This window comes from Crinia signifera, chromosome 4 (genome assembly GCF_055691185.1).
Source record: "Crinia signifera chromosome 4, ASM5569118v1, whole genome shotgun sequence".
In the NCBI taxonomy this organism is placed as follows: Eukaryota; Metazoa; Chordata; class Amphibia; order Anura; family Myobatrachidae; genus Crinia; species Crinia signifera.
Genome location: NC_139220.1, coordinates 210214386 through 210228854, shown reverse-complemented (window position 1 = coordinate 210228854; position 14469 = coordinate 210214386). Strand labels below are relative to the sequence as shown.

General features: G+C 43.2%; 1 protein-coding gene across 1 annotated transcript in view; it reads left to right on the top strand.

Annotated features, from left to right (window-relative positions):
• Positions 1-272: 272 nt before the first annotated feature.
• The window catches only part of TRIP4 (thyroid hormone receptor interactor 4), a 38314-nt gene continuing 24117 nt past the window's right edge, over positions 273-14469 (top strand). Inside the window, exons 1-7 of the mRNA XM_083183686.1 lie at positions 273-475; positions 3406-3572; positions 5680-5825; positions 7100-7318; positions 11910-11988; positions 12389-12518; positions 12810-13025. Coding sequence (XP_083039812.1) covers positions 396-475; positions 3406-3572; positions 5680-5825; positions 7100-7318; positions 11910-11988; positions 12389-12518; positions 12810-13025 — 1037 coding nt within the window. The 5' untranslated portion in view covers positions 273-395. The remainder of the gene's footprint in view (positions 476-3405; positions 3573-5679; positions 5826-7099; positions 7319-11909; positions 11989-12388; positions 12519-12809; positions 13026-14469) is intronic.

Genomic DNA, 14469 nt, shown 5'->3' with positions numbered 1-14469 from the left:
GTTCTGGCTCATAATGTAGTTAGTTAGTTATCCTGGAATGGATGTGTATGTGTGTGTATTGTATTGCTGTTCCTGTGAGTATGCGCGAACCACTAATCTTTAAAACTATCGATGGTTTGTTATAGGTCGATATCTCATGTTGTCATCAGCATTGATGGCAACAATCGAAGATACCGATGGTCATCCCTAGCCTCTCTACCATCGAAGCCCCGTCCCTTACATGCTGCCGGTAACGTCACGTGGTGCACAGTGACCCGTGTACGTGCAGTTCCGGTCACATGACTGTAACGTCATCATACAGCCATCAGTGTTTGCTGTCTGTCAGAGTTTCTGATGCCGGCTGCTGTGCTGTTTATTCTCCTCGCAGCCGTTAGACGATTTCCCGCAGCGGCGTCATGTCCGAATCCCTAGTGCGCTGGTGTGTCGGGGAGCTGGAGCGCAGCTTTGGTCTGAATGTCAGTGAAGACATAGTGCAGTGAGTCGCCCTTACTAGCAGTACCGGTACAGTATGGGCAGAGGAGAGCCGGTCATCGCTAGGAGATCCAGCATGTTGCGCACTTGTTTATTACACTTTAGTTTGCGTACGGGGCGCTTTCATGTTGATTTTGTGTTTAAGCATTGGGAGTTATTGTGTCCAGTGCTGGCGTGAAGTTATGAATTGGTTGTGCATTGTATATAGGAGTTATGAACATTAATGGCAGTGACTTCATTTTTGGGTTCAAGTCATCTCCTACCTCCCCCTCCTGGGGACAACACAGAGAATTGTGGGGTAGATTTATTAATGGTCGCTGTGGGGCATATGCACTATCCCCGTGCGCTAAAGCAGGGGATAGCGCTTCCCCTCATCTATTAAACCCGCTGTAACGCGGGTTTTAACAACAGCTGCAGGCGGTGATGTCCTTTACCTACAGCAGGGACAGCGCTGTCCCTGCTGCTGGCTCTGAGCTGCGCTGGGATCTTGCGTGAGTAGCGAGATCCTGCACAGTCCAGCCGGCCGGGGAGAAGCAGACAGCTTGCCAGTGTTAACTGATGCGCTGTCAGCTGGAGGGGACATCGCCAGAAGGGGGAGTTATGTAGGGTACACACCACGACGACACGCTCACGATGTAAAGGGCCCAATCACCACACAATCTACATCCAATTGATCGGAATTGGATCTAGATTGAGGGGATCGGGCCCTAGTCGTCCTGGTGTGTACCAGGCATTAGCGCTCCCCCGCTTCGGCAGCAAGATCTTAGTAGATCTTGTCGGTGTCCCCTCCTGCTTCGCCTTGCTAATGAGGCGAAGCAGGGAGTGTTAAGAGCGCCGCTATAATAAATCTACCCCTGAGTCCCCAGGAGGGACACAATTCTCTGCTCCTGCACTTCCCTCTTAATTTTGATTGCCATCACTTATGGTGAAACGCCTTTCTTATTATATAACCTGTTCAAAAACAGGTGATGGCAATCACACATTAATAGGAAAGTCCAAGAGCAGAGTATTCTGTCCTTCCTGGCAAGGGTCGTGTTGGGAGGTATGTGATCTGTATATATTTAGTTGGAACAACAAATGTTCTGTTCTCTTCATAGTTGCAGTTTATTGGAAATGACATGCTACAGGTAATGTAGCTGCTATGGCCCAGTCTCCGTGTAACCCTAGGCACAAAAACATAACATTTTGTAGATCATATTAGGTCAACAATGCTCCCAGTGACAGAATTTGTGGCTGGTGAGATCAGGTACAAAAATATAATTTGTCCACCCTAACCCAAGTTCACAATATGCTACATAGCAGTTAGGGGGGAGGGGGGGGGATCCTCAGCACGAAGATCAACAGTCTCCACCCTCAGTGCAGGGTGAGCTGCGCCTGGGAAGGTAGTTTGGAAGGGTATTATGTGTGAATGGATTTCTGTAAAATGTGTGTAATAAAGTTTTACTATTCTGTGTGTTTGTCTTTATTTAAACTTTCTTTTTACAGGTGAGCTACAAGTTAAAGGGGGTCCCATTAATGCCCTGCCTTCTGGGACATATGGTTTGCCAAGTCCAAACATTAGGAATTCTGGGACTTGTAGTTCTACTGTAAAATGCAATTTTACACTTATTTAATCAGCCTGGCGTCCACTACCCAGGGATACCCCCGGGCTTCAGCCTGATATGGGTGAAGCCCCCGTATTTTTGGAACCAGGAGTGGTCCAAAAACCCGGTGCTGGTTTCTTAAATATGGGGTTGTCTTTCTCAAGCATAACCAGACCGGCACTGGTTGTGCTTGGTAAGGGGGGAACCCCCATGCTGTATTTTTTTTTTTTACACTTGTACACACTTTAAATGCTATTCCATACTTGCACACCCCCACTATCCAAGTCAGCCCGATGGGTGGCGAGCGGACACAGTTCGCGTCCTCCCGACCTGCTCATACCCCCACTATCCACGTCGGCGTAGAGTTGATTTTATAAAGCGCAGCGAGCCACCGAGCTCGAAGCTTGGCGAGCGGACGCTTAAAATTATCCCGAAGCATGGTGAGCGCACACGGATTACTTGAAGTGTTTTCCGCGGGGCTCGCTGTGCTCGCCACGCTTTGGGATCGTTTTCTACGTCCCCTCGCGGGGCTCGCTGCACTTCCTACGCTTTATAAAATCAACTCCACGCCAACTTGCCACACTTCGGGCTGACTTTGATAGTGGGAGTGTGCAAGGTTGGAATAGCATGCAAATCTGCAAAAAATTGGCTGCAAATCGCTTCGCGGATCAAATCGGCAGCTAAATTGTAGGCGATTTACATTAAATCGGGCACCGTGATAATACACAAGTACCAATATTTATTTGTGTGATGGAGGAGTAAGGACTGGATGGGGAGAGTCAAGATTAAACAGTAAACTGCCCCTAGACTACATCTGCCAATGCTACATACTGCCTAAAAAAAAGTGTAATTCAACACTGTAATAGTGGCCCTGTGGGATGCCGGCTGACCTCGGACTTTATTTTTAAAGGTGCAATAATTTACTAGGCATGGTAAATAATTGCCCTTAGAAAGAGATCATAATGCCAAAAGCCAACATCCCGAATGGAAGTATGACAGGACCGGTTAGGCTTTAGGTTAGGATGTGACGAAGGTTTAGGCTCTTTTGCTTCTCCGAGATACCCTCACTTGGGTGTTCTATATCAGTGGTTCTCAACCTCGGTCCTCAGGGACCCCCAACAGTGTGTGTTTTCCAGGTCAACCGGCAGGTGCGCTCATTATGCATTGATACATTTTAAAAGATCCACAGGTGGAGCTAGTTATTTAACCTGTGATTCAGTGTGGAGACCTGGAAAATGTGCACTGTTGGGGGTCCTTAAGGACTGAGGTTGAGCACCACTGTTCTTTATAATTCTCGATAAATGTTGAATGGAATGGATTGCAGTTTTATTAATTGAATTGTCACCAACAGGTACATCCTCTCAATTGATTCAGAGGAAGAAATTGAAGAGTACATTGGTGACCTTGTTCAAAGCTCTGAAGAGAAAACGCAAGACTTCATAAACAAGCTAAAGATTAGATGGCACAAGATTAAGCAGCCGTATAGCTCTCCAGAAGCACAGAACAGTACGAAAGATGGTCAGTACATAAAGCTGCACTAAATGGTTGCTTGTTCCATTCTGAAAGTGTGCACAGCTTCTACTAAAAAAAAATATATATATATTTTATTGCATTACCTGTGCGGTTCTAACCCTATTACTTAATAATGTCAAGACTGTTGGTTAATGTATGATACTGCGGAGATGCCAGGGAGATGTGTATTGTGGAAAAGAAGGGTCATTGTAGGTGTGTAACAATCATCTGATCAGGGGGGTCATTACATAACCTTCTGAGACTCTTATTTCTGCGGACACTGCAGGTGGGTTTTTAAACACATGCGATCACTTGTGGGTTCAGGGAGTGGGGTCCAGAGCCCTGGTGGCGGGTTCAGGGACCCGGGGACTGGAGCTCTTGCGTTGGGTTCGGGCAGTGGGTGCAGCAGTTCTGGCTGCGGAACGTAGCATTGCGCAGGAGGGCTTGTAGCCATGGAGTGCAGTGCTGTGCAGGCATGCTGGCAGCTGCAATGCTCAGCGGTGGCATAATTTGAAAAACTATTTAAAACACTAGTTGGCTCTCTGGCTGAGAAAGAGCTCTCTCAGCCAAACAGAGGCCTCACAATCAGGCGGACAGCTCTCAGCCAATCAGAGGGACGCCCAGTGTTTTAAATGTATTTTTTGAAATTCTGCTACCACAAATGAGCCCCGCCAGCACTCCTTCACATCACTGCGCTCCACCACCAGCCCTCTTCCAGCACCTGATGTGGCATCGCGAATGGCATGCAACATCGGGTGCTGTAAAAAAAAAAAAAAACACCACGATACAATGGCGCATTCCATCCGATCACATATGTGTATGGGCACCATTAGGGTGGTATTCAATTGCTATATCATGCCAGATCTCCTATTTAAAGAGTAAGGAGATCATAGGACAATATTCAATTGATAAGTTTTGTTTATTTCTCGCATATCGTGCTCTTTATGGTCGGGTTTAGCTACGCATTTCTGCACTTACTCATTTCAGTTCACCACCCTCCAGAAAGCAAGCTGAAATGCTGGTGAAAAACAATTGAATACCACCCTTAAATGTTTGTTTTTATATTACAAATGCTTTTGAACAGTATTGTACAGCTGTACCACATGAGCACTTGGGGGCAATTCAATTGTTTTTTTTCCATGGCTGCCACGAGATGGCACCCATGTGGAGCAACTGAGTTGTTTCTTTATTTTGGCATGAGTGCCACAAGGGACTGATTTCTTCTTGCTACCTGCTGAGGGGTGAGGAGAAATGTGCAAAATAATTATTGGTGTGGGCTAATTTTTTGCCGTTTGTGCATCCTAACCAGGACTTTAGACTGGTTTTGCTGCTATATGCAGCTAAACCCCATCTATTTGGGCGCTATAATGTTATTGCTAAAGAAAATCTTTAAAATTAAATTCAGAATTGAAATGTATTCACATGTGTGGGAATATTGCCTGAATAAGAACATTGACTCATTTAAATCGACTCAACATTGGTTAATTATTGCTAAATAGTGTTCATTCTAACACCCTGCTTTTTGTTAAATCCTTGCAGTTCCTCCTTCCTGCCTGAGGTGTCACTGGTTTGTATCTCAGCATTGAGATACAATCCAGACTGTTCTTGAAGTACCACAGCAGACAGCGACACCCCAGGCAGGAAGAAGGAACTGCAAGGATTTTACAAGGAGCAGGGTATTAGAATGAACACTACTAAAGATCATAATTATAGTGATGATTTCCTGGTTTGTTAATTGTTCTGAAATAAATAAATAATATGATGTTCATGTGGGAATATTTAACTCTTTGAGTGCCAAGTGAATTTGTCAAAATAGGTGTAAAAATTGCCAAGCAAACCTTTTTATTCATCATAATGACTTCTACTGTTTACTTTTATATAGGAAGTGTAATATTTTTTTATTTGAATTTATATAACAAATGTGAGCGATATTGGCATTTTTAGCAGGTCTATTGCACATCTATCTATCACAGATGTTGGCCCTCAAAGGGTTAAAATCTGTAGTGAAAAAAATATATGTTAAATCTCATTTCATAAATGAACACATTCTTAAGACATAAAATTGGTGATGGTGACACTGTTGAACCTGTATCCTTCTTTGATTAAAATGCAGCCGCCTCATCCATGCAAGAATTATTTTCTACAGACCAGTCAAAAAGAGGTAGGCGTAAGGGGAGGAACAAGTTGGATCCTATCCCAACCTATGCTGTGGCTGATACTGTAGCTGAAGAGGTTAAGACCCCTATGGATTTGGCCAAGGTCAGTGCAATAAAATAATATCTAAAATTGATAAACCTTGCTATATGCTTGGAATGAAAAACTTTTACCAGTAATGATTCCAATTGAACGTACTGATGCTAAAACACGTTGCTAATCATATCTTGTTTTGCGGAGAGCAGCTGAGGCAGCTGGGTTCCCTACCCACATACTAGCCATTCACTTACCTAAGGAAATGACAGGCATGCTTTCACACACTATCTGTTCTATGGCACTGTTGTGGTAGCTCTTTATAAATAAAGATGGAGGGTTGGTACCATTTACCCATATAACAACAGTTTATGGGGGAAATTTACTAAGATGTGTATTTTACTTCACATGTGATGTTGCTACGGGCAACCAATCAGAATGCACTTCATATTTATTTAGCACCCTCAAGAACAGGCATGTCCAAACTGTGGCCCTCCAGCTGTTGTGAAACTACATATCCCAGCATGCCTTGCCATAATTTTAGCATTCCCTAATAGCAAAACTGTGGCAAGGCATGCTGGGACTTGTACTTTCACAACAGCTGGTGGGCCATAGTTTGGACGTGTCTGCTCTAGAAGATAGTAGACAGGATCTGATAGCAACATCACATGTGAAGTAGAATTCACATCTAAGTAAATTTGCCCCTGTGTATTTATTCCCTGCATCAATGTGATATTTTGACATTTGCTACAGCCAAGTCGCTTTTGCCTATGGTTAGGTTACTTATACCTTAGGAGTTTACAATATTATGTTATATTATTGATGCCCTTCTCTGTCTGTCTGTAGGGGGCAGATGTAATGTGCAGAGAGAGTTAGATTTGGGTGAGTTATTTTGTTTCTGTGCAGAGTAAATTGTGGATGCTTTATTTTTACACTGCAATATAGCTATCAGTTTGAAGTACACCCCCCACCCAAATCTAACTTTCTCTGCACATGTCACATCTGCCCCACCTGCAGTGCACATGGTTTTGTCCATTAGAGAATCTGCTTTTTAAGGGAACTAGAATCAGAATGTGCATTAACTCCTATGTGCATGCACAGACCCCCACCATCGGCATCGGAGACTGGGCTGAATTCGGACCTGTGTGAGCAGGTCTGAATCAGCCCCTCTATATGTACTATATAGTCAAAATTGAATGTGTTTTGCTTGTCGTGCAATTCGATCCCGTTTGATGGAATCGGGATCTGATTGCAAGCCAATCGCACCGTGTCTCCACCCCTTTAGGTGCACCTCCCGAGATGACTTTGGCCCATATGTTGGTGTAATTATTGGCCTTTCCTCTTAGGCTCAGGAATTGGCTGCTCTGTCATCTTCCAAGAAAAAGCAGAAGTATGTTAACCTGTACACCAAAGAAGGACAGGACCGGCTGGCTGTGTTGATCCCAGGGCGCTATCCTTGTGAATGCCTGGCCCAGAAGCATAAGCTCATAAACAACTGCATGACATGTGGGCGCATTGTCTGTGAGCAGGAGGGATCTGGACCATGTTTGTTTTGTGGGAACCTGGTAAGAAGTGTCTTTCCGTTTCTCTACAAACTAAAATATGTCTCAATAATATCTGCAAATATGTGTTTCACTTGTTTTATTCACAACGAGAAGGCTGGAGAGAGTTTCCTATATTTTTTATAACTTATTGAAAAACCAAAGGTAGTGTAAAATACATACAATTCAAGTAAGGTACAGTATTTAAACATAAAAGTTAAAGGAACAAGGGGAGTGGGGAAAACCAGTGCACAGGATAAGTAGTTGAAATATGTACGTTAGTATATATGATCCACCGTCATATTTTCTGGGGGGGTTTTTTGTGCATTATATCAACTGTCAGGTCTAGGGTGGCCAATCCCGGGATCGGCAGGATCCCGGGATTTGGCCCCCAAAACTCCGGGATTTCAATCCCGGGATTGGAGATTTCAATCCCGGGATTGGAGATTTCAATCCCGGGATTGGAGATTTCAATCCCGGGATTGGAGATTCCAATCCCGGGATTGGAGATTCCAATCCCGGGATTGGAGATTCCAATCCCGGGATTGGAGATTCCAATCCCGGGATTGGAGATTCCAATCCCGGGATTGGAGATTCCAATCCCGGGATTTCGGGATTAGACTGCGCATGCGCAGTCTAATGGGCAATGTCTGACCTGCTTCAGACCTGCTTCAGACCACGGGTCTGAAATGCGTAGGACCCTTCTTTTTTTACTGTTTTGAAGTACCGTGGTTTTTTTAAAACGACGAATTCACTCTGGACCTTCTTAGATGGACAAAACCATGGAGGTTATTCTGGTTGGTGCGTAAATATCCGAATTCTTTCGGAGCGGTCCGCACGTCACGCTGTGCGGACATCGTCCGAAGAAACACCCACCGGACCTCCGCATACGGAACGACTCGGGCGTGTTTACGGACGACATCCAAACCTTGCGTGTGCGGTGGACACACACATATTCTGCACGGTCTTACAGCGTTTGCACGGTCTTACCGTCAGAACGGACGGGAACCTGCCCATACGCACCGATGTTATTGGTGAATGTAAAAGTGACATGTATATTTATATTAGTGATAGCAAGTTCTGTCCATTGCTTGCAGTGTAAATGTGTGTAACAAATGCAGCCGTGCTTTGAGCATATATTTGTGTGTTTTGTAATGGTCCAGTTAAGCTGCAATGGTTCCAATTGAAGCAATGACAAGAGTGTAATTAATGAGTAAAGGAGTGGATTGTATTGTGTTCAGCTGACATTGGTTCAGGTGCGCCCGTACTGATTGGGCGTTCCGAATGCCTAGCGCATGACCGAGTGGTGTCCGCAAAGCAATACTTGCTTATGAAGACCGCATATTTCCTGCCTTTTTGTTCGTGTGCAGTCGGTGTGCTGTCCGAATGCACGCCTACCAGAATTAATGCACTCCCTCATGTACGCCCATGTTTACGCCCAGTTTAGCCCACTTTGAAACTACGCCCCTGTGTACTTCCGAATGACGCCCATATTACGCCCATATTTCCCGAGTGAATGCGGTGCACATTTCTGTACGGTATTAGTGAGAACGAGTACGGAGACCTTGCGTGGCACATGCGCATAGCGTTGCCCAAGCATGCGCAGACGGCTAAAAAACGCCATCCGAAAGAATTCGGAAAATTATGCATCGACCAGAATAAGGCCCCATGTGCACTGCAGGTGGGGCAGATGTAACATGTACAGAGAGAATTAGATTTGGGTGGGGTTTTACTTCAAAAGTGAGATCTATATTGCAGTGTAAAAATAAAGCAGTCAGTATTTTCCCTGCACAGAAACAAAATAACTCACCCAAATCTAATTCTCGCTGCACATTTTACATCTGCCCCCCTCTCCCCTGCAGTGCACATGATTTTGTCCATCTAAGAAGAATTTTGTCAGAGTGAACTAGAATAACCCCCTAAGTGCAATCTGAAAGGGGCATTAGTGTGATACAAAATTTTATTCACATAATGATAGAAATTGCTACAATGTGTATGTTGGAATTTTCAGTGACTACTTTTCAATGAATAACACTGTTGCAGATAGAATGATACAAGACCAACAGTGTGGTCATATAGCCTGTGCATCGCAGGGCTTTGTCACCAGGTTATAGTTCCTAGTCCTCATGTTTCAGAATTAGAAATATATAATGTCTGTATATACCTACCTACTTGTTTGTGTGTCCCTTTTGTATACATGTGTTTGTGTCAAAATCTTTTAAAACAAATGATTCAAAGTTAAATATTATTATAACTCACGGAGGGAATTAATCCCTTCACTAAAATCAAGAAAACTGGAAAATGTACCAAGTTTTTGGGTCCTGAAGTGTGCATAGTTCTACAAGTTCTAAGTTACAATATAATTTCCAACAGTATTTAAACAGTCACATATATGGAAAAAGTACAAAATTGCAGAGGCAGGAAATAAGAGGCGCCGTACATGGACAAGAAATGTATGCACATTAATCTCTCTTTTGGCCATTTATAGATAACCCTGATTTTCAAAACCGATCATCCTCCTACCCATTTACGCTGTGGCATGCGGGTGGTGTTACCAATCTGGGAGACCTGATAAATGAGACAACACATCATATATTGACATTTTATAAAACTGTTGAGAAACACAGCTGTCTGAGTTACCCCCTGGCCTTCCTGCAGGCTAAACATTATATAAACTCAGTGAATCGTGCATTTTCAGATAGGGATAGTCCAAATCAAATTGACGCTCCTCTGACTGGCCAATTGATTCTCAAAAAAGCTCTTTCATATTATTATCATTGCTTCCTTAACCCTTTGAGTACCACCTGTGCTGTGAGAGATGTGCAAAATATCCTCTCAAAATGCCAGGGTGGAACTCGAGGAATTTGAATCACTGTAGTTCTTGCCGCCAAATGATCTGAAGTCAATTAATTGAAGTTTTGTTAAACATTGCACCAAAAAAAGAAGTGTCTGTGAGCAACGCTGGAATTGTTAGCAGGAATTTTGGACATCTCTCACAGCAACGGTGGCACTCAAAGGGTTAAAAACATAATGCTCTGACATAATGGTTAATTAAAGGTCCTGCATATATGGGCCCTTGGGGTCTCCTGCAAAATTCTTACATCATCTATGTGGAGAGAATAATGCATTTATACCACTGCTTTTGGCCCTATTTTTAAGTAGCTTTTGACTACAAGTACAAAAATATGCGGAGACTCAATCCGTTTCGTGCCTTTAAAGGCAGAGAGGGCTATATTTGGTTTTAAGCCGACAGAGATCAGAATCCGTAAAGGAGGCAAGTGCTTCTTATTGGCAATTAGTGCTGCAACCCGAAACATTATATCATTTTCATCTTTGTCATTGTCTTTATTCAAATCTAGCTTCTTAATATGTTTCTAATCAATTGGATCAAAGTCAATTTACATGGGGCATCCAGAGTGGGAAAGTTTTTTCTTTATTATGTGGGAGAGTTATATTTCCATTTTATCATTGGAAATGGCACATCAGATCTATTGTCTTGGTATTTACAACGTATGATGGATAATGACCCCCCTAATAGAGGTTGATTCCACTATCCGATAGACTTGTCGATCTTGCGGAAAGGAGGGGGGGGGGGGGGGGAGGGGGGTTTGAGAGAGAGTGCCCATATTTTAGATATTTGTTTTGTATCCTGTTTAATTAATTTGCTTATTTATTAACACTTATATAGCGCACACATTTTCCACAGCTCTTTACACAGAATATTTGAACATTCACATCAGTCCCTGCTCCAGCGGAGCTTAGAATCTATATTCCCTACCACATGTACATGCACACAGACATTCTAGGGTTAATTTTGTGGAAGCCAATTAACCGACCAGTATATTTTTTTGGATTGTGGGAGGAAACCGGAGTACATGGAGGAAGCCCACGCAAGTACAGGGAGAATATACACACTCTGCACAGTTAGGGCTATGGTGGCAATCATGCTCTATAAAGCAGTAATGCTAACCTGCTACCATTACACTGTACGTACTGCCCGAATATATGTATATGAGACTGCATGCATTTAAGCTACTTATTAGGACTTATGCTTAAAGCTCGTATGTTTATTGTTTCGTATAAAAATGTATTTGTCTTGGCAATTGTTATCCAGATTTATATATTGCATTCTATATAAATCTGGGGGGGGGGTCAGCTGGCAGGCAGGCAGCACTAAAAAAACGCTGCTGCCTCCTTCATAGACGTTACTGGGACCCGGATTGCTCAGTCCGGGTTACCCTCTCACACTGCCCAGCAGCCTGGGTCCGACCTGGGAATTACACTTCTATTTACCAGGGTCGAATTGCTGGGTGTCTAGAGCTGGTATTTTTCAAAAGGCCCTTTAACACTGCACAGTGACCCGGGTCGGACCTGGGTTATTTGTATGGTGTGAATGAGGTATAACTTAACTTTAGTCTTTATGTGTATTTTTACAAATAAATGGGAAGTTAGATTTAATTGCACATCTGCAGATGGAAAGAGAAGTATGTATTTGTGAAAGTAGACTTGCTTTATAATGTGATGCTACTAGCATTGCTCCAAGATTTGGAATTCAAGTGTATATTGTCTTCAACTTAATAATTCCTACCTCATTTAACTGGTAATGCCCTTTTAGGTTTGCACAAAAGAAGAGCAGGATATCTTACTGAGAGACTCAAACAAAAGTCAGAAATTACGTAAAAAACTTTTGGGAGGTAAGCCAATCTGTTTCAATGAACAGTTAAAGTTTAAAAATATATACAAAACAAATGCATACCCCACCTATACATTCATAATTGGTTTTTAAATGTAATATATTTAAGAGGTAAAAAAAAATTCTCTGTGTGATACATTAGTTGATTAAAGCTGAAATTAGGTTCTTGTATGATTGCAACAACAAAATGAAACAAAATAATACCTTGCTATCTTTATTAATACCCATATTTCAACTCTTCATATGTTGATCTAGATAGAAAGCTTTGGGAATAGTTTCTAGCCGTTTTAGTATTTTGGAAAGGGTTTCTCCTTTTTTTTTTTTTAACAGATTTTTATTTACATTTTAACATATTAAGTAAAGGGTTTCTCCTATTTGAAAGGTGCTTCTTGCCATTCCAGGTTCTGACACCTCTTCAAAAATGGATATCTCTTCAACGGATCTTCTCCCCCGTCAAGAGATGAGGGTTAACGAAGGATTTGAAAAGGCCATGCAACACCGTGACAAGCTCCTGGAATATGACAAGACAAGGTATGAGATGGTTATATTTCAAGCTCAAGTGAATATATATCTTATATAATAAACGGCTAAAGCTGCGCCTCACCTCTAAGGGTGAATTCAAGTATCTTGTGCGTCAGTGGCTACTTGATGGTGCGAGCGCAGGTGCTGGCATTACTGTTATGCTTTTTCATCATTTTGACAGGCTGGTATCTAGTGTGTGTTTGTGTAATATATAAAAAAAAAAACATTTTTAATGTGTGTGTGTGTGTGTATATAATGCATATATTTAATGTCTTTCTGTTTTGCATATTCATTATACAGTGTACGGCGCACTCATGTTATTGATGATGAGTCCGATTATTTCTCAACGGATTCCAACCAGTGGTTGTCGCAGGCAGAGCGTGAGGTTCTCCGTAAGAAGGAACAAGAGCTGCAGGAGCTGCGTCACACTTCTAGACTCACTCGCAAAGTGACTATAGACTTTGCTGGGCGCAAAGTTGTAGAAGATGGAGATGACATGGCTGAATATCACAAGCGGTAAGGTTAATCTTTTTCATGCTGGACAAGCTGAAGTCATAATTTTAATTTTGAATATTATTTCATGCAATCAAGTGATCGACTTTCAGTGATCTAATTTTAAATTCAAAACTTAGGCCCTTATTCTGATCTGTGCGGCCAGATCAGGATATGCGGCCAGGACCGTGCAGGCGAATCCCCGCCTTCCATACGGATCGCCACCTCCGTCCGTACGCGGATATGTGGCGGTCCGCATGAAAGTGGACGGGGATACGCCTCCTCCATCTTGGGAGCAGCCCCTGCATTCGATGGTCGCCGACCATCGAATGCAGGGCCGCACGCTCCACCAGCTCCCGCCACCCTAGACCACACGGGCACTTGTCCGTATGAAATCATGTATGGGGGCGGGCAGCTGACATCCGGCGATGTCAGCTGCCCGCCCCCTACACATGCGTCACGGCTTTATTACCATGCATACGCCCAGCGTTTGCATGGGAACGCCCATGAAACGCGGGGCGTATGCATAGGGTAATGAGGCTAAGTAGCCCTTCACGCCCCTCTCCGCCCCCTGTGCGGCGTCTAAAAAGAACGTACGGCGAAACCGCTTGCACATGCGCAGAGTGACCTCTGCACATGCGCAGACGAAAACCATCGGCGGTACGAACGCAAGCGGCAAACACCGCACCAACCAGAATAAGGGCCTTAATGAGGAATCTACACTCCAGATATGGAATCTATTGTGTGAAATGTTCAAGACTAAGGGCCGGATGCCTCAAGCTTCAAAAAGTGATAAAGTGGAGAGTCAATAACAACCAGCCAATCTGTTCCTGTCATGTTACAGACTGGGTTTGAAAAATGACAGGAGCTGGTTGTTTAACACTGCACTTTTTTGAAGCTTGGTGCATCTGGCCTTAAGAGTTTCCAGGCTGAAGGGTTGTTCTGTAATATGTTGTGCCATGCTAAAAATCTAGTAAAACCCATCGCAGCATCTGCTGACTCTGCGATGTTCATGTGCAACCACAGCAGTGTGACTGGGTGCTGGGGGAGCGTCGGGCACCATAGCAGCCATATCCTCTGCACCCACTTATGTGTGAACTTGCATATTTATGAATGTCTGTCTTATTGGTTGCTTCTTCTGCTACAGATCCAGTTGGCTGTAAGTTCATTTGCAGTTTGATCTTGCAGTGTAAATGATTGCCGCTTTAAAAAAACTGGAGATTTCTTACCAAATCTCTCGCATTCTGAATCTCTCATCCTATTACATTTCACCCTCTGTATTTTGATCAATGATGCATATGGGAAATGTCTAAGTATTTCTTATTTTAGTTAAAAAATATATTTTTTTTTTGTATGACAGCTGGCATTCTGTAACCTCATCTTTATCCAGACCATTGCTTGGTTTTCAACTAATTCTCCCTTCTGTCTTCTTTCGTAGCTCATTTAGCCTCTGTTACAGCCATTCTCC